Here is a 26,271-nt window from a genome sequence, read left to right as displayed (position 1 = left end):
CCCCATCTCTGTACTTTTTCTTCCCCATCCCTCCTGAATACATTGTACCCCGGAATATTTAGTTCTTATTCCTGCTAGGAATGTTTAAGCCACGTCTCCATTATAGCCATAATATCATAAACTAATATGGCAGCTTGCGCCTATAGCTCGTCAATTGAATTTGTAACACTCCTTGCATTCCAATAGACTAGGTGGCTTTGATTTTTTCCCTCCACCTAATTCCTTCTCCTTCTACACTATTTTTTTGTTCTGTTGCTGTTGATCCCACCTAGTTTTTTCTGCATCTGTCTCTCTTTGCTGCTGTACTTTGGTGCTCCTCTGCAAAGAACAAGGCCCTGTGTATTAATATATGCAGACAGAAAGAGCATGTACACACATTTTGTCTGCTTCAGCGAAGCAAAATAAGTGACAGCCATTCATTGGTTCATTCCTCAGGGCAATGCCTTGACCAATCAGAGTCAAGCTGCCTGGTTTAAATTTCAAACAAAGCTTGGCAGTTAACTGTCAGTCACCATAAACTGGTGCATTCCCCATGCAACGCCTCTACCAGAGTCCACTTGACAACCAATCAGCACTCTCTTCTCATACAGTATAAAGTTGTTGCTTTCCCTTACATTGGTATTCTTGTGGATTGTCCTGATGAGTACAAGATGAAAAGCTTTGACAAAATGTCTCTTTTTTCAGCAATACTCAAAACATTTTTAGGCACCTCTGGCAGACTCTTAAAACAAGCACCTTGAAGGGCTACTCTGCAAAATTAGTTATCAAAATTAGTCAGCTTTCTATTATCAATTCAGACATTGGATTTGTCTTTGGAAAACTTACAATGCAAACTTGCATAGTACATGCTTGTGGGGTCTGTGTGAAACAACAATAATTCAGCAGTTTCATATTGCTTCATCCAGCATCATGACTGTAAACTTAATTTTACTCGAATGCCAAGTATCATGGCGTAGAGTTTCCACTTTGGGTGCAATCAGCGATCTGGGTGCTAATAGCACCCACAATTGTGCTGGTTCTTGAGTTGCTGCTCAATTTTATTTGCATATTGTGGAATTTTAAACCTGCCATGAACCAGTGCAATCAGGTAGCATTTTAAAACATAATTTAAAGAAAAAAAATTATGCTTAGAAGTTATTCCCTGATACATTTGGTGCAGTTTGATGAATACAGCTGAAAATGGGTTTATCACAAAAAATATGCATTTTAATCACATTGTCAATCCACCATCTGTGAGTAATCCAATTTCAAATGACTGAAAATTACTTTTAAAAAACTGAACCATTTGGTAGCTACATTGGTGTATAGTAGTCAGTTTCTTAGGAAACTAAATTCAAAAGCTTTTAAAAAGTGTCGATTAGAGTCCTTGTGCATAAAAGAACCAGCTTAATTTTTAGATTCACCTGGAAGGCCTGAGAAATGAGCACTATTCGTGGAAACTCCCAGTTGGTGATTAATTTATCCGGGACGTGGCTAGTTTTGTGGGCAGGGCCTGCTTCTAGTGCCATGTTTTTTAAACTAGCGCAAAAGATTGCGGAAACTCAATATGCGCTGAATGTAATTTGCGCTTAAAATTCCACAATCTTTTGCACTGGTTTCTCTGATTTTGGGCAAATTGCGCTGAAAAAAATACAGTGCAACTGAACGGAAACACGGGGCTCAGATTTTTACTCCAATGAGGCTGCATTGGCCGAGAGAGCAACACAAGACCAAGCACTCTCCCCATTCTCACGACAGTATCAAAAATAAAGTTTTCTTAATTCAGAAAGGAACTGGATGAATATTTTGTGGCATTAACAGGGAATAAATGTACCTCGCTACCTCACTGGATGCATGTGGACAATTTGGGGACTGAATTTCTGCAAGGGTTTTCTCTCTCATTCACTGTAAGTTGGGCAGAAGAGCCAAGGAAATGCCATTTTTCAAAGCTTTCCGCAGCTTTTCAGTTCAAACTACAGTGGACAAATGGGAGAAAACCACAGAAATTCACACCCTGATTTTTATTTGGCAAACCTCTTTTGCAAATACGTCCAAAATTTTTACCTGGATACATAGAGGATGGAAAAAAATTGAAATTTTTATAGAGGTTTGTGGTTTGCTGCCAGCCATGGAAGAATATTATATGAGATATAGAGGGCTGAATTTTACCAGTCCTTTGGTGACAGGCTGGGAGGTGGGTAATGTGGCAAGGGAAGGTGTTGGGAGGGGAGCCCAATGTCTTCCCACTGACACGGCATTTTGCCAGTGGCAGGAACCTCAGCGGCACATCCGCCAGCTAGGCGGCCAATTGAGAAAATTAAGGGCCAATTAAGGGCTCCCGTGCCCCCGCTGCCGGCATTTTACCAGTGATGGGAGGAGCTGCCACTGAATGGGGAGACCGCCAGGTAAACTCCCTTTGATGGGCACTCCATGGCCCCCAGCAGCAATGGCCACCCCCACACCTCAGTTACCACTGCTGAAATAAACTCCCCACCTCCGATCAACGGGGTCTGCCTACCTGCCTGGCCCCAGCTTCCTCAAAAAAAACTTACATGTCTTGGAGGACGCCTTGGCATTAAGATGTCCTCTCCTTCGTGCTGCCACTGGTAAAGTGCTGCCCCTGGGACTCACCATCTGACAGTGCAGTGTTTGCTTCCGCCTTCAGTCCTGGTGGTGGGACTTCTTCGAGGCTGACAAAATTCAGCCCATAGATTCGATTTTAAAAAATCAAGAGAGTAGGGAACTGACTGATCACTATGTTACAGTGCTGAAGAACTTTATGGATTTTGAAACAATGAAAGTCACTTATTCCTGATAGAATTGTGTTTGGGATCAGAACCAGCCACGCATAATAAACCGGTCTGTGACATCCATCTGGCTGTTCTTGGAAAAGGACTGCCCCTGACCCTGGAGATGAGGCAGCTGCTGCAATTGTGGGCGATAGTGAGGGGTTATAATATGCTAAGATATCTTGTGAAATCAGCATTTCCTTGATCCTTTGGAATGCCTGCTCCTAATGTGCATTCCAACATCATGCTTGAGCTTTCCTTAATAGTTGTTTTAAGGGTTCAGTAACTTGCCAATTGATTAACCATTCCAAGGAATCATTGAAGATCTTGAAACGAAGTAGGAATTGGGAATTCACTACTGGCTCTCATCTTTTGTGCGTCTGCGATTATGCCCTTGCTACTAACAATGTGCCCTAGAAAACGAATAGACATCTTTGAGAATTCACACTTTCCATTCAGTGTCAGGCCTTTTCCTTGTAGATGATTCAAAACCATTCTAACCCTCAGGTCATATTGTTTGCCTTTGCTCCATGACCTTCTGGTCAGCTATTCTGTGATCTTGTCCTAGCAACACCTCTTTTGTTATCTCTTGCCCCACCCCCACTTTACTTGCCTAAAACCTTTTACATTTCTTATATCTGCCAGTTCTGAAGAAGGGTCACTGACCTGAAACGTTAACTCTGCTTCTCTCTCCACAGATACTGCCAGACCTGCTGAGTATTTCCAGCGTTTCTTGTTTATGTTTCAGATTTCCAGCATCCATAGTATTTTGCTTGTACTTTTGATCTCTTTGACACACCAGACTTTGGCTCCCCTTCTCAAACTGTCAGAGTGCCTCTCCAAGATTACACTGGCTCCAAGGGTTGGGAGCCCCTATTACACTACCAGAGGCATGAGTGCCTGCTACCATTATTTAAAAGACACAGGAACTGATGTTTGGCTTCCAAGCAAAAGAGGATTACAGTCAGCTGAAGTTGGTCAAAGCCACCATCAGGGTCCTGAACCGTTTTCAGGTTCAAGCCCAAGTTAAATGGCACTAACAAGTTGCACACACCCCATTGCAGCTTAGTAATTGTGAGACTACGAGAAATTGGCTGAGTCAGCTGGCAGATTAGGTTGGGGAATGGGGAGGCGATCCCAGAGGGTTGGAGTGCATTTCCTGGCCCCACAGAACAAAATTAAAAGTCAAAAACTTGCTCAGTCATTTTTTGAGCAGCATCTAGAAAGCTACCATTGCGCCAAGGTTGGCACCTGAGTGAGTCCAAATTCCCACCCCACCCCTCCCCATTACTGCTATTAAATTGGAAGAAAAGACACGAAAAACCCTACCCACCTATGTTTAATGACACGTGGATCAGTGTGTGTGGACCATTGAAACGTGAAACCATATAAACCATAAAAAACCCACATCCCAATGCTCTAAACTCATGGGGATTGAATTACCTCGAGGATTCTCTGGATCAATATAACTTGATGTATACCATTTTTCCAGGGTTTCTCTCTTCTGCTTATGCTACTCTGAACCCCCATGAAAATTTATTCATCGTGCCGCCCCCAACTGTCCCACACTTTAACTTCATGAGTCAATGCTCTAATTGTTTGCCATTGTCTCATTATACCACTAGTAACTTACAACCTTAAGGTAAGAATGAGATTCATGATCAAGTGTTTTTATTAAATGAAATGATTTTCTTATCATGTTTGCAGTTGCTTTTAATGTCTTGGAGCTGCATAGAGAACGCACTGGATGTTCTCTCGGATACTTTCCTTGCGGAAACAGTTCAAAATGTTTGCCTCAGCTTCTCCACTGCAATCATGTGGATGACTGTGGGAATAGAGCCGATGAAGAAAACTGTGGTATGTATATAATTAGCTATATTTTTCTGTAAAAGAGAAAATGTTGCTGTGCAATGATCAGTGTTAGTTGCATATGAAATGATTAAATTATATCCTTCATTGCATTCATCATCAGATGTATTGCCCTTTCAAACTGACTCAGAGACCCTGAAATGAAGGTGCCAGAAATAAATCCACTTGAATGCTCACTCTGTTGCAATGCTGACCTTTTGTGTGTTCAAACCCATTCACTTGAATCATATTTAAATTCTTATCAGGCTACTTTCCTGTACACCAGACCAGAACCATATACATTTTTATACAAGGTCAGATCTACACACATATCAATCTGACATCTACTTCTAGTGAAAGTTAGTTTCCCCTGGCTCAGTTAGTACTGATGAGGTGACTGAAATAACCCCAAAGCATGTTGCTCACTTGACCAAATGCCCCAATCTGAATACATGGCTGTGAATATGACAATTATTTCTCTGTTGTGCTTGGACATAAATAATCAGCTGGGTGGAGCACATAGAGGAAAATCAGGCAGAGAGGATTTAAATTAATGAACATCAAATAAGATGAGCTGTGTTGAAGACGTGCAATCCTTCTCGACTGGTATTCCTTTATGCAGTCTTTTATTACAATTACTCATGGCCAAGTACAACAGCGGAAAATCTGCCAAATATATTTGAAATTATGCCTGGGTAAGTTCGGTTCATTTTTATGTGTTCAGTTTATTCTGTAGTTTTTCTTTTCTTTACCCCCTATTTTCCTCTGATACATTTTTAGTACTTATACATTCAGGTTGTTACTGCAGCTCTTTATAAGAAAAAACATTACTGGAAAAAGGCACATTTCTTTTAAAATGGTCTGCAGAAAAAGGTGCCTTTTTTTGGTTTAGGCAGAGTGAAGAGCAGAAGAGGCCAGATAAATGTCTCCCACATGTTCATGAAGATAATACGCCTTTAAAATCATAATACACATGAATCTCCCTATACCTGAATAATCAGTGCATTATTCTTTGTTAGCTCTGTCTAATGTTTCCGAATATAAAGTCCATTGGATGATTTCTACTCTTTCCCATCCAAAATTCAAGCATACAGATATGTGGAACAGGCAGCCCAGACGACAAATCCTTTGATTAAAAACATTAAAAATATATTTGTGCACACCAGCACAATCCAATCAGCTAAGAATAGAGACAAATGGGGCATCTTTTGCCTCCTCCACTGAGAACACATATCGAAATTCAGGCACATAAAACACATGCTTGAATTTCCATCAAGCAAGACTCCTACAGTGAGTGCAAAGTTGAAAAATTACCTCTTAATTGTGCAGTTCAAAGAAAGAACCTTATTTCCAAATGTTTAGTTCTTTGATTCAAGTATCAATTGCTACACTGCTTTCTCTCTCTCTCTCCATAAAACACATATTTATTACACTGTGTATCTAAAACATTTTGTATGGAATATTTGTATAGGGCTGGCACTCGAGTCAGCCCACTAGTAAGTCCTGGGAGGATGGGGGGAGGTGAACAGAAAGGTTGTGGGGGGCAGGGAATGTGGCCAGCAGCTACCCGCATTATTTCTGTGGCGATCTCCTGCTCCTCCTGATTCTACAGATATGAAAGAATAAAAATGTTATGTACCTTTTTGTGGGCAGCCTCCAATGATCCATTTAAAGGGACACTGGTTAGGCTGCTATAGACCCAGAAAAACTGAACAGAACATGCTGCAATGATAAACTTTGTATGGTATTCAAAGAAGGCATTAGGGCCCTGATTTGCATATTCGGGGCACCTCATACCTGATTCATGTGGGCACCCTGGACATTTGGAAGTTGCCTAGTTCCAATTTGGCAGCAAGTGCACTTCTGGGGAACATTGGGCATGAGAGATTGCAATGCAAAACCAAAGCCCTCCACCGCAACATTTTTATGCAAGAAACGAGCGTCACGATGACCAACTTCTCTCCCTCTGTGCCACCCCAGCTCCTTTGGCTCAGCGAGGCAGTGAGCAGCAGAGGGGGTGAATGTCATTGGGGGTTTCTCCCACTACGTTCTGTAACTTAAGTCGAAAACCCTGCTATGTGTGAAGTTATAATGGTGCAGTAGGATTAGCACTGAGGGGGCCCATACTGATCTGAGAAGTTCCAGGTTCAGTGGTAAGTATATACTGATTTTGCTGATTTCAGCAAGGTTGATGGTAGGACTGTTACAATTAGCCCCAGAATCTAACTTTTTGTCGAGAAGCTCTGAGCCATGCAGGCAAACTGTTTGGCACATATGCCTGAAACTTGATCTAGGTTAGGAATTTGCTCTCATTGGATAAAATAAAAGGCCCTTAGCCCCTTCTGAGCATTGTCTAGAAGAACTGTGTTATAGGCCGCAAAAATTCATTTGCGTAGTGCCGCTATAAGCAGACTTACCTGCAGAGTTGAAGCGCAGGAGGGACTGCAGCGACTGGAGTGGCACAGGCAAGTGTGACCCCTGTGTGACCTCAAAGAAGTTGAAAGAGCGAGATCATGATGTCACAGACGTCAATGGGCTCATGGAATGCCTGAGTACTAAAATTGGACAACAATGCACAGGGAATGTCTTCCTTATTTATTCCTGAAACAACAAGCATTAGGAAGCAAGGTGGGCCCTGTTCTGGGGCTATTTAAAGGCCCACTCAACAAGTTGCAACTGACATGTTATTGACTTCATTGCGCTCAGGAAAAGTTGATGGAAGCACTATGGTGAGTTGCTGGAGGAATTTGATGGTTTCTGCTGACTAGAGAGAGGCAGAGAATTACTGTGCATTGCATAGGTTTTTTTTATTCGTTTATGGGATGTGAGCATCGCTGACAAGGCCAACATTTGTTGCCCATCCCTGATTTCCTTTGAGAAATTGGTGGTGAGCTGCAGAATTGAAGCTCAGGAAGCGCCACAGCAACTGGAGTGAACTGCTGCAGTCCATGTGGTGTAGGTTTGTCTACAGTGTTCTTAGGGAGGGAGTTCCAGGATTTTGACCCAGTCGCAGTGAAGTAATGGCGATATAGTTCCAAGTCAGGATGATGTGTGGCTTGGAGGGGAACTTGCAAGTGGTGGTGTTCCCATGTATCTGCTGCCCTTGACCTTCTAGGTGGTATGGAGCAGTAGTTGCTGTGCCACTTGTTCAGCAACATGCGCAGGACTGGCAGAGAGGGGAACCTCTGCGAGGAGAGAGGAGAAGGAAGGCTGTCCTTAGAAGCCCCTATCCCGAGAGGACCTTCCAGGAGCAGCAGTCCTACTTTGGGATGAGCCAGGAGCAATCACTAAAGAGGTAGTGACTGAGTTGTATCAACACCTTCACAAAGATCTGGAGCCTCAAACCAGGGTGACGTGGCCTTCTCAGTGCCCGTGAAGATCACTGTCACCCTTTCTTTCTTTGCAACTGGCTCCTTCCAGGCGGCAGCTGACAACTTTAGAAACATGTCATAATTTGTCATCCAAAGAAGCATTAGGAAGGTCACAGAGCTGCTCGACATGAAGTGAAGGGACTTCATCCTCTTCTCCCTGAGGAGGGCAGACCAGGATGAAAGGGCATGTGGGTTTGCCAAAATAGCAGGTTTTCCGATGTTACAGGGTGCCATTGCCTACATGCACATAGCTCTGTGGGCCATTCACATCAACAGGGAGTGATACTGCACCCACAAGTACTACCACTCAGTCAGTGTGCAGTTGGTGTGCAATCACATCAAGAAGTTCATCTCGGTGAATGCCTGCTATCCTGGCAGCACCCATGATGCTTTTATCCTGTGGCAGTCAATAACTCCCACCACCTTCGAGCCTCCAAGACAGACAACAGATAGTTGTTCAGCGACAAGGGTACCCCTTACATATATGGTTCATAACCACCTTCTGCCATCCCACCATGCAAGGTCAGAGGGCCTTCAGTGAAAGCCATGGAGCTGCCTGCAACACCATGGAGCAAGCTATTGGGCTCCTAAAGCAGAGATTTCACTGCCTAGATTGCTGGGGGGATCATTGCAGTACATGCCTAAGAAGGTATTCATGTTTTTGATGGTGTGCTGTGTCTTCCACAACCTCATAGATGGATCTGGATCGGCGCAGGCTTGGAGGGCCGAAGGGCCTGTTCCTGTGCTGTAATTTTCTTTGTTCTTTGTTCTCACTATTATGAGGGCCCAGCCACTACCTCCTGGGATTCGGAGGTAACCTCAGGAGGAGGAAGAAAAGGGGGATAAAGCGGAGGAGGAGGAGGAATAGAAGGAAAAGGAAGGGAGCACAGCACATCCATCACATACAACTTGACGGAGCGAGAAGGACTATATTGTGAGGCTTCACTTCAGTTGAAATGAACTTCCCCGCCCCAACATGGATCCAGCCTTCCCTTACAGTACAATCATTTTTGACTCCCTATCACAAAGACCCTTGGCCAACAACACTCAATAAGGACCAACAGCAAAAACCTTCACTCAACAAATTTATCCAGAAATACATTAATATTAGAAAAAAAAGAATTAATCACCTTTGTGTATCCACCTAGTGCCTGTCATGTGGGTGCTTTTGCCTGGCCTAGTGCTCCCACACAGTACTACCCCAATGGCTGCTGCATGGCTGCTGACTTACACTAGGGGAGACTGCTGATGGACTTGGAGGTTGCCCTTAAGCATCTCCGGGTCTTGAGGGCCCGGTTTCAGACTGCACCACCTTGCTATGGGTGCCAGCATGGGCTAGCTGGCTGAGAGGTAACAGCAAGGGCACTGAGTGGCAATGGTGGGAGCACGAATGCTGTCATCCTGAGAGAAAACAGCAGGTTCATGCACCACGGTGCCACTCACCTGGAGCAGCATCTTGTTATCTGCTGGAGCACAGAATGCTGGACTGCTGTGAGAGTCTGCATGCCCTGTAGAGCACTGGCATTTGTAAGCACGATGGCAACAATCTGAGGCTGGATGGCAACATTGAGGCTGCATGCCAGCAACAAGGGATCTCATGAGCTTCCATTGCAGCACTGATACATTAGGAGGCGTCTTCCTGTGCTGCAGGCAGCTGAGACAGTGGCCAGCAGATGCTGTGTCATGGGTCAGTCTGGCAGTGCTGCCATGGAGGTGCCCACCACTTCTACAGTGGAAAGGATGGGCTCCAAGCTATCAATGATGCCCTGTGCCATGGTGGAACTGGACTCTACCATGTTCCTAGTCAGTGACTGTAGGCTATCTGGCCAGACTGCCAATGCACCAAGCATCTTGCAGCATCATCATCAATTTTCTATAGTCCATCCCAGTGGTTCTCATCTGAGACCCCTGCAGTAGAACTGATGTGTGACCCCACCCTCCAGAGAGTACACAAGTCAGCTGACCTATATCTCTGTCCTGGCTGCAGCCCACTCATGCCTGGTGACTCACCGACTCTAAACTAGCCTCTAACATTTGCACAATGCCAGTATCTGAGCTGGTGGCTGCGAGTGTTGAGTCAAGTGATGGTGCTTCTTCATCAGAGCTCTTTTCTTGCTCTCTCCCTTTTGCCTGAGGCTGCGGAGGCTGAGAGGCCGGCAGGTCTTGGCTATCAGAAAGCACAAAAGCATAAAGGATGGGTAAGGGCGAGGGACGTGGTGGTGGGGAGGAAACCAGAAGGTCACTCAATTGCCGGTTTCCTTTTCATGTCACCTTTCAGAATCAGGGTGAGGAGTTAGTAGAAAAGGTACATAAGGCAGCAACTTACCATCACCAGGATGGCCTTGGCAGCACCGGCTCCATTGTGCTGATGTCCATGATTCTCAGGACCATTTGTTCGAGGGCGCTGAGGGGATGTAGGCGTGCTGGTCCTCCACCCATCATCTGCCTGTCCTGCCTGTTGTAGGTGACCTTTTCCTGCAAGAGAAAGGGCAAAATGTCAATGACTGTGTATCAATGTGTTTGTGTGATGTGCCTGCCATAGCTGAATAGCTAGAGGTATGTGGAGGCAGTGAGAGGTGTGTATGCGGCTGACATAATTGGAAGGTGTGTGTGAGTGAGGTACAGTATAAGGATGAACATGAGCAATAGGAGCAGGAGTAGACCATAGAGCCCCTTGAGCCTGCTCCACCATTCAATACAATCATGGCTGATCTTCTGCCTCAACTCCACTTTCTCGCCTGCTCCTCATATCACTTGATTCCCGAAGAGACCAAAAATTTGTCCATCTCAGTCTTAAATCTACACAACAATAGAGCATCCACAACCCTCACAGCCCTTTGAGTGAAGAAGTTTCTCCTCATTTCAGTCCTAAATGATGGACCCTTATCCTGAGACTGTGGTGCTGTGTTCTCGATTCCCCAACCAGGATAAACAACCTTTCGGTGCCAGCCCTTCAGAATCGTGTATGTTTCAATGAGATCACCTTTCATTCTTTTAAACTCCAGAGAATATAGGCCCCATTTATTCAGCCTTTCATCATAGGACAATCCTCTGTCCCCAGGAACCAATATGGTGAACCTTTGCTGTACCGTCTCCAATGCAAGTGTATCCTTCCTTAAACATGGAGACCAAAACAGCACACAGTACACTCACTGTGGTCTCACCAAAGCCCTGTACAATTGTAGCAATACTTCCTTATTCTTGTACTCCACTCCCCTTGCAGTAAAGGCCAACATGCTGTTTGCCTTCCTCATTGCTTGCTGTACCTGCATGCTGGCTTTCTGTGTTCCTTGTCTGAGTACACCGAAGTCTCTCTGAACATCTACATTTAAAATTTTTCGTGCCTTTTTAAACTATTCTGCTTTTCTGTTCTTGTTACCAAAGTGAAAAATCTCATGCTTTCTCACATTATACTCCATCTGCCACTTTGTTGCCCATTCACTTAACCTGTCTATATCTCATTGCAGCCTCTTTGTGTCCTCCTCACAGCTTACTTTTCCACCTAGCTTTGTATCATCAACAAACTTCAATAGATTACTCTCTGACTCTTCATCTAAGTCATTCGTGTAGATTGTAAATAGCTGAGGCCCCGGCACTGATCCTTGCAGCACTCCACTAGTTATAGCCTGCCAACTTGAAAATGCCCCGTTTATCCCTGCTCTTGGCTTCCTGTCTATAACCAATCCTCTATCCATGCTAATATATTAGCCCCAACTCCACGTGCCCTTATCTCGTGTTGCCTTTTGTGCGGCACCTTATTGAATGCCTTTTTGTAATCCAAGTATGCTACATCTACTGGTTTCCTCTTTAGTTAACCTACTAGTTACATCCTCAAAAATGTCCAATAAATTTTTCAAACACAATTTCCCTTTCATATGACCATGTTGACTTTGACTGATCATACTATGATTTTCTAAGTGCATTGTTAAGACTTCATTAATAATAATTTCCAGCATTTCCTGATGAATGATGTCAGGCTAACTAGCCTGCAGTTCACTGTTTTCTCTCTCCCTCCTTTCTTGAAAAGTGGTGTTACATTTGTAACTTCCAATCCACTGGGACAATACTAGAATCTAGGGAATTTTGGAAAAACATAACCAGTGCATCCATTATCCCTGCAGCCAGCTCTTTTAGAACCTTAGGATATAAGCCATCAGATTCTGAGATTTGTTGGCTTTTAGTCCCTCAAGCTTCTCCAATAGTTTTTCTCTGGTGATATTAAATACCTTAAGTTCCTCACTCTTATTAGTCCCTTGGTTGCCCTCTATGTAATTTGTGGCTTTGTGAAGACAGACACAAAATATTTGTTCAACATCTCTGCTATTTCCTCGCTCCCCATAATAATTTCTCCTGTCCCTGTCTCTAAGGGACCAATGTTTATTCTAGTATACTTGTAAATGCTCTTACAATCTGTTTTTATATTCCTACCTAATTTACTCTCATTCTATTTTTTTCCTGAATTATCAACTTTTTGGTTACCCTTTGCTGGTTTCTAAAACACTCCCAATCTTCAGACTTATTACTATTCTTTGCAACATTATCAGCCTCATCTTTTAATCTAGTACTATCCTCAATTTCCCTCGTAAACTACAGATGGATCTTTGTTTTGAATTTTTGTTTTTTAATGGAATGTATTTTTGCTGATGATTTTGAATTATTTCTTTAATTGTTTCCTTCTGTTAATTTACCACCATACTTTTTAGACTATTTGCTCAACCTGTAGTCAATTTTCCCCTCATACCTACGTAATTGGCTTTGTTTAAGTTCAAGATTCTTTTTTGGGACTGGAGCTTTCAAACATAATGTGGAGTTCAATTGTATTATGGTCACTTTTTCCCCAGAGGAACTTTTACTATGAGGTTACTAATTAAACCTGACTCATTACACAATACTGGATCTAAAATATCTTTACACCTAGTTGGTTCCACAATATATTGTTTCCTGGAATACATTCTACAAATTCATCTCCCAGACTACTTTTGCCAATTTGATTTCACCATTCTATATGAAGATTAAGGTCCCCTACAATTATTACATCACCTTTGTTACAAGCTCCAATTATTTCTTGCTTAATGCTCTGTCTAACAGTATAACTTCTGCTAGAGGCCTATAAACTACTCCCACCAATGCCCCTTTTTATTCCTAATCTCCACCCACACTGATTCTATTATCTGATCTTCTGATCCAAGATCCTTGCTCACTACTGTCCTTGTGTCATCCTTTACTATGAGGGCTACTTCTCCTTTTCTATTCTGTCTGTCTTTTCGAAATATTGTGTACCCTGGAATATTTATTTCACAACCTTGGTCACCTTGTAACCAGAGGCTGGATTTTGCTGGGGCATATGGGGTCCCAAAACCAGGGCAGAACGCGGGGGGGGCAACCTCATCTCAGCCATTTGGGGCACCCACGGCCGTATTTTTCAGTGCTCAGGCAATTAACTGCCTGGTTTTGGGGCTGCCGTCCCTTTAAAAGATGGAAGCCCACCTCCAAGAGCTGTTGGCTAATCGGGAGCGGTGACCAGTGCTGGGACTGAAGCTGTCAACATGGACGCTGGACTGCCAAGAAGGTAAATGAGATCGCGGGTCGCTCGGGCCAGTCAGGGAGGCCCTGACGAGGTGGGGGGGTGGGGGGAGGGTGGTGCGGGGTTGGTTATTGAGGGCAATGGAAGAGGTGGCAATAGAATTGACAGGGCAGCAAGGTGCCTGTTCTATAGCGGATGGCGAGACAGGGGTGCCCACCCAAGAGAGTGAGTGTGGATGTCCTGGCGCACAAGGATATATGTGGTACAAACAAACCCCTAGTGTTCATGTGTCCAGAAGTGGATACATGGATCTAGAGTAGGGGTGGTTGGAATGTCATGACAGGAAATCCATAATCCTCTAATGTATCTGTTGTCTCATGCACGCCTTACCCATGGACATCTGGAGAGACGGGGGGACATATTGCTGCCTCAGAGGAAAGAACCTCACAGGGTGCACCGTCACATCATTCCCCACACCCTCCACCAGCACAGATACTCTCACATCAGTGTGTATATGGTTGCAGCTAGATTTGGGCACATCACAGAGGCTGTGGGAGGCCAGGCCTATATTAAGCCCCAGGCTGATGACATGCTTTTGGAGTCGTCGGCAACACGGAAGATGCTGCAGCGAGAGGTAAGGCAACATCTGGCAGAGATGCCAGAGGCTATGCATGGACAATGAAGGAGGTCATCCAGGCCTTGAGTGCTGCCATGTCTCTGACTGGTGCACACATGGCTTTCCCCCATTTGGTGATTCTCAAGGACAGCCTGTTCCAGCAGACCACACAGTGACTGCTGCAGATATGTACAGACTTGCATAGCCTTGCCTTGTTCACGAGCTCCATGCTGCAGTGGCAAGGGGAGAGGGGGACAAGGCACTGGGACTCTCCACCAACTCCTCATTCCTCGCAACTCAGCAGAGAGGTGAAAGAGTGCCTTGTAAGAGAGAAGGAGTCTCCCGCATCTGGCAGTTCCTCTCAGGGTGCACCTGGTATGGCCAGCAGCCCCTCTGCCAGTGACACCAGCACTGCCACCTTCCCCAAAGACAGAGGAGGGTCCAGCACATGTGCAGGAGGCCTTCAGTGTGCCGGGGCTCTTCAGGCCTCATGCAGTCAGAGGACGCCGCCAAGGTCATCCCAATCTACGGGACAGTCAGGGCAGCAGCCTACCTGCACCTCAGTTGACAGCACAGGGGAAGCACCAAGTAGGAGCACCCGGAAAGGATTTAAAAAGAGCACCTGGATGCACTTAGAGCTTCATGGGTGAAGGTACATCCCAGAAGAAAGAGATTGCGTTTGTTGTCACGTGGAATAAAGATATGTGTTGTTCTCAATACATCTCTTTCCTATTGTTGATGATCGTTGTGGCTTCGTGCAGACCCTGCTCTCAAGGATTGGCCGCGAGTGCCTAAGGCATGAGTGCTCCACGCTTCAGCCTTGCCACTGTGCAATGAGCACCTGGGCACTGGGCGCTGGAGTGCAGAAGGAAGGAGGCAACAGCAGGGCTGCTTCAAGGTAAGGCTTTACTGGTGCTTTTCCAGAAGGTGGTAAGGGTCATAAGAAACATGAATGTACAAGGGTATCTTGAATCTCCCTTGTGCATATCTCGTGGCACCTTTCCTGCTGTCCCTGGGATCCTTCATCATGCACTGCCTGAGCAGCATCCTCCTCCAGTGCCCCCCTCCCCCCACCCCACCTCTGTAGCGACCAGTTGTGCAGTGCACAGCAAACCATCACAATATATGAGACCCTCACCGGGATGTACTGAAGGGTTCCACCAGATCGATCCAGGCAACGGAATCTCATTTTAAACATACCAATGGCCTGCTCAATGGTTGCTTGGGTAGTCCCAGGGCAAGTGTTGTACCTCTCCTCTGCATTCATGCATGGGTTCCTCACAGCTGTCAGTAGCCATGTCCTCAGTGGGTAGCCCTTGTCTCCTAGTATCCAACCCAGAAGGCGCACAGGGGATGGAAATATTCTGGCACCTGGGACTGGCCAAGTATTTAGGCATCATGGCTGCTTCCCAGGAACCTTGAAGAGACCTGCAGGATCCTTCTGCGGTGGTCGAAGACCAGTTGTACATTGAGGGAGTGGAAGTCCTTCCTCTTGCTGAAGATTGCTGGCTGATCTGTGGGAGCCTTGATGGCTAGACGCGCGCAGTCAATAACACCCTGTACCTGGAAGAATCCAGCAATGGCCCTATAAGCCTCTCAGCTTGATTGTTTGGATCAGTGCAGAAGTGCACATAGTTGCCGGGCCTCCTGAACATGGCATTGGTGACCTCCCTGATGCAGCGATGCACTGCAGACTGTGAGATCCCACACATATCTCCAGTGGATCTCTGGAATGATTGGGTGGTGTAGAAGTTCACTACCATGGTGACTTTCAGTGAAACTGGCATCAGATGCCCACCAAGGCTCATCTCATCCTGCATCATAGCACGTAGATCATTGACGGCCTCCCTGGAGAGACACAGTCTTAGAAACACCGCTGCTCGGACACCTGCAGCCTCAGCTGGTAGACACTCCCTGAAGGGTAGCTTCTTCTGTGCATAGAAAGCTGTTGGCATGCCCCTCTGCATCCTTCTTCAGCCTCCCATTCCCAAGGCTGGCCCTCCTTTGGTCCTTCAAGTTGCTGACATGCCCCTTCCTGTGCCTGTACCTCCTTCCCTCTCTGCTGCTCCTCCTCCTCAATGTGGGCCCTGAAGCCAGGGTGAATGAGGCCCATTACAGATTGGCTCTCCATGAGCGGAAGGCCCTCACGGCAAACATCACCCCTCCCCCCCACTTCCCCTCCCTCACTTGTCACGTCTGCTGAGTTGGCACTGCCCTGATGGCATCCTGATATGGCTCCTCTGCAGTGCTGGTGCTTTGCCCCCCCTCCTGCCAGTAATCCCGGATGCCCTCCCTCCTCCACCCTCACTACCAAGCATGCCGCTCCCGATGGCTTCCCAGTGAAACCAGCACTGAACTCCAGCCTCCTTATCACCTCTTTTAACAAGGTGAGACTCTGTTGCTGTGGTTGCTGTTCACCATTAGTTAAATTGGACTCAGAGAGTAAAATTTCTGTCAGTTGGGCTCTTCAATACCTTAATTGCCTTCCCACCACGCAAATGTGCAAAGTCCGCTCTCCATTTTGGCCGTCGACAGTAAAATGCGGAAAGGACGTCAAGACGTCAGACTTCCTTTCTGATGCCTTCTGTCCTGATTTTATGACACCCGCCCACCCGCCTCCGTACCTGTTTCCAACGCTCCCTTAAAATTCAGCCCTCTGCCTCTGTCCTTTCCTGTCGCACTCTGCCTGTTTTACCAAAATCGCTACACTGCTCTCTTGCCTCAACTTCTCTCTTTAGATTTCTAAATCTTCCCCTCCATCTGACCCCTCCCCCCACCCCACTCTTTTAGTTTCAAGCTCTATCCACAGCCCTAGTTATACAATTCGCCAGGACACTGATCCCAGCCCGGTTTAAGTGGAGCCCATCCCAAAGGAACAGCTCTTTCTTTCCCCAGTGTCACATGAATCGAAACCTTTCTTCCCACACCAGTCTTTGAGCCACATATTTAATTCTCTAATCTGCTTGACCCTATGCCAATCCAGAGAATATTACTTTTCAGGTTTGGGCCCTAACTCCTCAAGTTCTCTCAGCAGAACATCAATGCTAATTCGACTGATGTTGTTAGTTCCTACAGTCCACGACAACTAGATCCTCCCCCTCCCACTCCAAGTTCTTCTGCAGCCCTGAAGAGATATCTTTAAGCCTGACACCTTGCAGGCAGCACAATCTTTGGAATTCTCGGTCATTGCTACCACATTCCTTTTCACTCCCTCCCAATTGAATAGATTCATGTACCATGGTGCTACTGTCAGTTTGACCATCCACCCTGCAGTTCTGTTCTCATCCACACAGGTGGGAAGTACCTCATGCCTGTTGGTCAAAGTCAAGGGCTGAGGCTCCTCCATCATACATCCTGGATCCCTATACCTGCCTGACCCGCAGTCACACCCTCCTCTCCCTGACCATTCACCAACTCTACAGTTCTATTTAACCTAAGGGGTGTGACTGCCTCCTGAAGCAAAGTGTACAAGTAATTCTTCCCCCCTCCCCCCCCCCCCCCACCATTGATGTCAACAACTCTGAGCCGAAGTTGCTCGAGCTGCAGACGCTTAATGCAGATATGGTTGTCCAGGATCACAATGCTGTCCAGAGACTCCCACATGTTGCAGTTACAGCACATGACCTGCCCTGTCATGTCTGTCTAACCTTATTTGATTAGTTAATTAGTTACTAATTTAGTAAAGTAATAGCAAGTTACAATGTCCTAGCTTGAATACAAAAGAAAAGCACTCACTAGCTAGTGGAGGTAAAATAAAAAGAATAAAAAGCAGCACCTCCTTCCCTTTCTGCACCAAATTCCCAACTTTAGCACTCAGTTAACTGAAGCATTCTGTTCCCCATTCACTCTGTGCTCCATATTCCACTCTTAGGGGTGAGTCCTGGATGTCAGGGAGTGGTGCTGGGTGAGAGATGGGAGTGTGGTGCATTAAGTAGTGTGTGAGGTGGATTGTGTGCTGGGTCAGAGATACTGATGTGCAGATGGCCACCCAAGTGAGTCATTCACTTTCTGCAGCATTGCTGCCACGTTCATGGTGCCACACTCTGGGCATTCATTGCCCTCGCCACCTGCTCCCACTTCCTTCACAGTGTTAGTCTGAAGGTCATAGGGACCTTGGTGTACTTGTCCATAGATCACTGAAGGCAGCAGCACAGGTAGATAAGGTGGTTAGCAAGGCATATGGGATACTTGCCTTTATTAGCCGAGGCATGGAATATAAGAGCAATGAGGTAATGATGGAGCTGTATAAACCGCTAGTCAGGCCACAGCTGAGTACTGTGTACAGTTCTAGTCACCACACTGTAGGAAGGATGTGATTGCACTGGAGAGAGTGCAGAGGCGATTCACCAGGATGTTGCCTGGGCTGGAACATTTCAGCTATGAAGAGAGACTGGATAGGCTAGGTTTGTTTTCCTTAGAGCAGAGAATGCTGAGGGGGGACCTGATTGAGGTATACAAAATTATGAGGGCTGTTCCGATGGGACGGGCTCCACCTGAATCATGCTGGGACCAGAGTCCTGGCGAATCGCATAACTAGGGCTGTAGATAAGGCTTTATACTAATAGTGGGGGGCAGGGTTCAGTTGCATGGAAAATTAGGAAGTCAAAGTTAAAGGAGAAGGTAGGAGTGCAGGTTAGTGATGAGGCTGATTGTTACCAGAAAATAAAAGGAGGGAACATAAAATGTGAATGTCACATTGCACCAAGAATCATACAAGAGTAGGGAAATTTGTTGATAGAACAAACTTAAAGGCTTTGTATCTGAATGCATTCAGAATAAAATAAACGAGTTAACAGTGCAATTAGAGATGAATGGGTATGATTTAGTGGCGATTACTGAGACGTGGTTGCAGGGAAACAAGATTTGGGAATTGAATATCCAAGGGTACTCAGTATTTCGGAAGGATAGGCAGGAAAGAAAAGGAGGAGGTGTAGCTTTGTTAGTAAAGGAAGAGATCAGTGCTGTAGTGAGAAACGATATAGGCACTGGAGATCAAGGCATAGAATCAGTCTGGGTAGAAATAAGAAATAGCAAGGGAAAGAAGTCCCTGGTGGGAGTAATCTATAGGTCCCCAAACAGTAGTTCTGCAGTGGGGCACAGCATAAACCAGGAAATATTGGGGGCTTTTAAGAAAGGTACTGCAATAATCATGCGTGATTTTAATATGCATATAGACTGGATTAATCAAATCGGCAAGGGTGGCCTCGAGAGAGAGTTCATTGAAGGTATTAGAGATTGTTTTTTGGAGCAATATTTTGTGGAACCAACCAGGGAGCAGGCTATTCTAGATTTGGTATTGTGTAATGAGGTGGGATTAATTTATGATCTCATAGTTAAGGATCCTCTAGGGAAGAGTGATCATAGCATGCTAGAATTTCAAATTCAGTTTGAGGGTGAGAAACTGGAGTCCCACACTAGTGTTCTGGAGTTAAACAAAAGTAATTACATAGGCATGAGGACAGATTTGGCCCTAGTGGACTGGGCAGGAAGACTAAAAGGTAGGACAGTTGATGAGCAGTGGCAGATGTTTAAGGAGATATTCAATTCCTCCCAACTAAAATATATTCCAGAGAGGAAGAAACATTCTAAGAGGGGGAAAAAACATCCATGGCTAAGCAAGGAAGTTAAGGACAACAAAAAGACAAAAACTAAGGCATACCATATTGCAAAGGCCAGTGGCAGGCTGGAAGATCAGGAAACTTTTAAAGATCAACAAAGGGTTACTAAAAAAGTAACAAAAAGAGCAAAGGTAAATTATGAAAGAAAACTAGCGCAAAATATGAAAATGGATAGCAAAAGCTTCTATAAGTATAGAAAAGGTAAGAGAGTAGCTAAAGTGAAAGTTGATCCATTGGAGGATGAGACTGGGGAGTTAATAGAGGGGAACACAGAAATGACAGAGATACTAAATCAGTATTTTGCCTCAGTTTTCACTGTGGTGGACACTAGTACCATCCCAATAGTTACAGGAAATGCAGAGGTTATAGAAAGAGAGGAACTTAGAAAAATCATCACTAGGGAACAAGTACTGAGCAAACTATTGGGATTGAAGGCAGACAAGTCCCCAGGGCCTGATGGCCTACATCCTAGGGTCTTAAAGGAAGTGGGAGCGGAGATAGTGGATCCATTGGTTATAATATTCCAAAATTCCCTGGATGCAGGAAAGGTTCCAGTGGATTGGTAAAAAGCTAATATAATGCCCTTATTCAAAAAGGGAGGGAGGCAGAAAGTAGGAAATTACAGAGCAGTTAGTTTAACATCTGTCGTTGGGAAATTGTTAGAATCCATTATTAAGGAAGTAATAACAGGACATTTAGAAAGTCAAAATGCAATCCATCAGGGTCAGCATGGTTTTATGAAGGGTAAATCATGTTTGACTAATTTGCTAGATCTCTTCGAAGCTGTAACAAGCAAAGTGGATAATGGGGATCCTGTAGATGTAGTATATCTGGACTTCCAGAAGGCATTTGATAAGGTACCGCACAAAAGATTAATACACAAGGTAAGATCACATGGGGTTAAGGGCAATTTATTAGCTTGGATAACCAACAGAAAACAGAGAGTCGGGATAAATGGGTCTTTTTCTGGTTGGCAAGATGTAACTAGTGGGGTGCCATAGGGTTTGGTCCTTGGGCCCCAACTATTTACAATATATATTAATGACTTGGATGCAGGGATAGAAGGTACTATAGCCAAATTTGCAGATGACACTAAAATAGGTGGGATAGTAAGTTGCAATAAAGAAATAAGAAATCTACAAATGGATATGGCTAGGTTAGGTAAATGGGCCAAAATGTGGCAGATGGAGTTTAACATGGATAAGTGTGAGGTTATCCACTTTGGTCAGAAGAATGGAAAGGCAAATTATTATCTAAATGGAGAGAAACTTCAGAGTGCTTCGGTGCAGAGGGATCTGGGTCTCCTCGTGCATGAATCACAGAAAGCTAGTATGCAGGTACATCAGGAATAAGGAAGACAAATGGAATTTTGGCATTTATTGCTAAAGGAATAGAATATAAAAGTAGGGAAGTGTTGCTGCAACTGTACAAGGCATTAGTGAGACTGCACCTGGAGTACTGCGTACAGTTTTGGTCCCCTTACTTGAGGAGGGATGTAGTTGCATTGGAGGCAGTCAGAGGAGGTTCACCAGATTAATTCCAAGGATGAGGGGTTTGTCTTATGAAGAGAGATTGAGCACTTTAGGCCTTAACTCTTATGTTTAGAAGAATGCGAGGAGATCTAATTGAGGTATATAAGATGATTAAGGGGATTGACAAAGAAGATGTGGAGAGGATGTTTCCTCTTTTTTTGTGTTTATTTTGTTTTATTTCATCTTAGTTTTTTCAGTTTGCTAACCCAATGTTTTTTTTTCCATGTTTGTACTTGCAGCTGTTCAATTTTCAGTCCATTAACACCCTATCTGTACTAATGCTTTGTCTGTCAACACACCATTAACATATTGTTTGCCTTTGCTCTACGACCTTCTGGTCAGCTATTCTGTGATCTTGTCCTATTTACATCTTCTTTGTTATCGCTTGCCCCATCCCCGCTTTACTTGCTTATAACCTTTTACATTTCTAATATTTGCTAGTTCTGAAGAAGGGTCACTGACCTGAAACGTTAACTCTGCTTCTCTCTCCACAGATGCTGCCAGACCTGCTGAGTGTTTCCAGCATTTCTTGCTTTTATTTCAGATTTCCAGCATCTGCAGTATTTTGCTTTTATTATATGGATGTTTCCTCTTGTGGGGCAATCTAGAATGAGAGGTCATAGTTTTAGGATAAGGGGTAGCAGATTTAAAACAGAGATGAGGAGAAATTACTTCTCTCAAAGGCTCGTGAGTCTGTGAAATTCAGTACCCCAGAGTGCAGTGGATGCCGGGACATTGAGTAAATTTAAGGAGGAGATAGACAGATTTTTAATTCGTAAAAGGTTGAAGGGTTATGGAGAACGGGCAGGAAAGTGGAGTTGAGGCCGAGATGAGATCAGCCATGATCGTATTGAATGACGGAGCAGGCTCGAGGGGCTGAATTGCCTACTCCTCCTCCTAGTTCTTATGACCATTGATAGGTTAGATAGGAAGAAACTTTTTCCCTTTGCGGAGGGGTCAATAACCAGGGGGCATAGATTTAAGGTAAGGGGAAGGAGGTTTAGAGGGGATTTGAGGAAATTTTTTTCACCCAAAGGGTGGTTGGATTCTGGAACACACTGCCGGAAGGGGTGGTAGAGGCAGGAACCCTCACAACATTTAAGAAGTATTTAGATGAGCACTTGAAACACCATAGCATACAAGACTACGGGCCAAGTGATGGAATATGGGATTAGAATAGTTAGGTGCTTGATGGCCGGCACAGACATGACGGGGCCGAAGGGCTTGTTTCTGTGCTGTATAACTCTATGACTATATGTTTATTTAGCACTTCATTGTCTCTTCCAGCAAGTGTTTTTAAAAAAAACAATCCACAGTGTCCTTCCAGTAACCTTTTTTTAAAAATCAAATCCAGGCATCTCCTCAGTCTTTCAAATGAACCAATTTTCACAATCTTTTAAATATGAGTCCTCAAAAAAATATTAATAATGGAAACACCTTCATGATAAAATGAATGCAGAGCTGCAATCTGCCACCATGCTGGGGAAGCCCCGGAATGCTTCAAACCCGCGGCCAATTTAATTCTTCTAAAATACCCTGCCATCAGAAATCCGATAAAACACCTCCCACCTAATCGTATCTCCCTGCATGCAACCAAATCCACCACAGTGGACAACATAAAATTGTCCCAATCAAGTCTGCCCGCACACCATAATGGCTGGAACATCATAGCTAGGCACCCTTCTCGCATCTTCCCAATAGTGGATGTCAGGCTGAAAGGCCTGCAATTTCCTGGCTCTGATTTGCCAACATCTTTGAAGATGGGAACTATATGAGCTACCCGACGGACAAAGAAAATCTCCATGACTCTGTTGAAGTACTGAAAATCTCTTTTCATTTCTTCTTCACCCGTATGAAAAAAGCAGGATACACTGTATTCTGTAATTGAATCCCTTGTATATAATACAACAGAGGTAAATTGTCTTGTATGTCTGCATTGTATAGGATAGAAATACCTTTCCAAAAAAGAGAAAGAAATTAACAAAGCTTTGGGAAATCGATTTTCAGATAAAAGTTGACAAAATGTCTTTTAAAAATGTGTTTGATCTATTCATACATCATACGGAACTTTAGAGGCTCCTGGCTATATTGATTTTTTATCTTAAAAGCCCTAATCAATAAAAACATTAACTTACCACAGTGGCACAGTATGTGTAATGCAAAATAGAATGCACCCAGCATGGTTTCTGTAAGCATTTTAAACATCTCACTTCTTGATACCATTGCTCATTTTAAACAAGATTGTTGGTCAAAAATCCTAACATTTTTATGTATTAAAAAATCCTAATAATGAAGAAGTAGAATGGTTGTTTTGGTAGTAATGAAAATCGAGATTGTTATTTTGATAATTCAGGTAGTAGAGAAGTAAAAAACTAGGGGCCAGAAACTGGTTTATGCCCAGTTTTTGGATACATGTGTCATAATTCGTGACCTGCCTGTGTCACTTCCTTTGAAGGAGGGCAGTATGTAAATTTGGTGCTCCCACCTCACTACCATGATTGTAGCGTAGGGCCAAGTGGGTTCCTTGCTGCTGACTGCCTCTTCACGTTGCCAGCTGCCTCTGCAATCAGCAGCGTACCAGGCAGCATTGTGCTAATAGCATGAGGTGAAGCCAGCCTGCTCTTCTTAAAGACAGTCTGTCCCTCTTAAAGGGACGCTACACTGAACAATATTGCTGCAATTTAAAACATGGAAAATGGAATGCCAGGTCAGAGAGAGGTGATGGACGTGATGCTGGAGGCAGTAGTGATGCAGGTGGGCTGGAGGAGAGATACTGTGGTTCCGCAGGAGACCAGGAGGTCTTTAACGGCCACCCTAAGAAGGGAGTGGGAGCAGGAGGTCAGGGAGGTTAATTCGCATCATCTGAACCTGAGTCCAATGACCTGACATGGGTGGTCAAGATCCGTGAGTACATCTTCAGATGCCATCTGCTATCCACCACACCACCAACTTCTCACACTGCTCAATGCACTACATCTCCATCACGCGCCCAGCAGCACTCGCTGGTGCTCCAGACTCACTTCTAACATTCAGATACTCCAGTTCATCTTCATACTTACCAATCCTGCAAGCCTCACAACCACCTCTCACTGCCTGCACATACCTCCAGCTATTCAGCTATGACAAGCACATCATCAAACGTAGTGCTGCACAATCACAAATATTCTGTCCTCTCTTTTGCAGGGCAAAGTGGCACACAATAGGAAGGAGCACAGAAGAACCAGCGGGAGTCAAGGATGCTTGCATCTCCTGAGCTTTACGGAGGAAATGGTTCTCAGCATCATGGGGACAGAGCCCATGGCATCTGGTATCGCTGAGAACATTGAGGATAATGTTAGGTTCCTGTCTTATGCTACTTCTCAACTCCCAGCTCATCCTCATCCTGCTACCTAGCATGATGAGCAAGATGCTGATGGTGTGGCCATGGACCTCTTGTTTCCCACCCCACACCCCTTCCCTCACACCAACCTTCCCCTTCTGAGCTCCTGCTTCCAGACACCCAAGAACTGCCATAGCAGTCCTAGAAGGAAGAGAGAGAGCAATAGCACAGCCCAGCTGAAGAGGTCCTTCAAATGAGCTGACACTTGCTGCCACCAACTCAGACACTGGCACTGTACTTACCTTGGAGGCTACTTTAGAGTTAGGATCAACATATGGTGAGTCACCAGGCATGAGTGGGCTGCAAGCAGACCAGGATAAAGGATTGATTGTTTGCCAGCTCACTGGAATGTGAGGTTACAGTAGAGTTCTGCTGCAAAGGACTCAGATGAAGACTTCAATAGAGCAACGTACAGCAGGGCACTGATTGGAATACACTTCAAGATGCTGAGTGCATTGGCTGGCCTGCCAGACAGCTTCCTGTCACTATCAAAGAGCGTGGAGGAGTCCGACACCCAAGTTGATAGAGGGCATCACGCAGAGCTTGGCCAATCTGCAGTCTCTGCTCCATCTCCCTGTCATGCTGTATACCCAGAGGCACTGCCACTGCTACCCCCATTCCTGTTACAGCCTTTGTGTGGACAGGTCACTGAATCCTCTGCCATCCCTGTGAGGATGCAGCAACACTCTGGAAAATCCAGGAATTCACCACACCTCCAAAAACACTTCAAAGTACTTCTGGATACTTTGCAATAGTGCAAGTTCTTCAAAATTACTTTACCTGCAAATTGAGTGCCTGGCACTTTAAATAACCTTAGTGCAGGGCCATCTTCAGCTAAGTGCCTGTTCTTTGTAGAGTGGCATGCAAATCTGTTGTCTGGATCTACGTGGTCCAAATTAGGCATTCTGGTGTCACATCGGCTAGTAGGGCTGTATGACGTCAAAATAGCGCCTCTTCTGAGGCTTCCGGCGCATGCTGATGATGCTCAGGCAGGATGCGCCGGAAGCAAAAGGGCACTTTTAATAGAAGGAAATCTGCTGCCCTTACCAGATCTGTCCTGTATGTGATTCCAGACCCACAGCAATGTGGTTGCCTCTCAACTGCTCTCTGAAATGGCCTAACAAGTGACTCAGTTGTATTCAAACAGGTGACTCACCACTATCCTCACAAGAACAGTAAGGATTGGGCAATAAATGTTGGCTTTGCCAGTGACTCCCACACTTCTCTCGTCTCTCCACATCACGGAAGTCCCTCATCCCCGGTACCATTCTAGAAAATCTCCTCTGCACCCTCTCTAAGGCCGTAACAACTTGCCTAAAGTGAAGTGCCCAGAATTGGACACAATACTCCAGATGGGGCCTAACCAGTGGGTTATAATGGTTCAATGTAATTTCCTTGCCTTTGTGCTCTATGCCTCTGTGTATAAAACCAAGGAAGCCATATGGTTTTCTAACAGCCTTCTCAACTAGTCCTGCCACCTACAAAGACTTGCATACATACATTTCTTATGTTTTTCTGTTCCTACACCTCCTTTAAAATTGTATGTCTCGTAAAAACATAAATTAAGGGCTTAACACCTGTTTTAGGTCTCCTCACAGAAATTGGGCAGCAATGA

At 44.9% G+C, this 26,271-nt stretch overlaps 1 protein-coding gene across 1 annotated transcript in view; it reads left to right on the top strand.

Moving 5' to 3' along the window:
- The window catches only part of rxfp1 (relaxin family peptide receptor 1), a 224,134-nt gene that overhangs the window by 76,410 nt on the left and 121,453 nt on the right, over window positions 1-26,271 (top strand). The window contains exon 3 of the mRNA XM_068033983.1: window positions 4,476-4,625. Within this exon, the coding sequence (XP_067890084.1) occupies window positions 4,476-4,625 (150 nt within the window). The remainder of the gene's footprint in view (window positions 1-4,475; window positions 4,626-26,271) is intronic.

Source organism: Heterodontus francisci, chromosome 1 (assembly GCF_036365525.1).
Source record: "Heterodontus francisci isolate sHetFra1 chromosome 1, sHetFra1.hap1, whole genome shotgun sequence".
NCBI lineage: Eukaryota > Metazoa > Chordata > Chondrichthyes > Heterodontiformes > Heterodontidae > Heterodontus > Heterodontus francisci.
The sequence above is the reverse complement of the archived record's forward strand: the minus strand, read 5'-3'. Positions and strand labels throughout refer to the sequence as shown.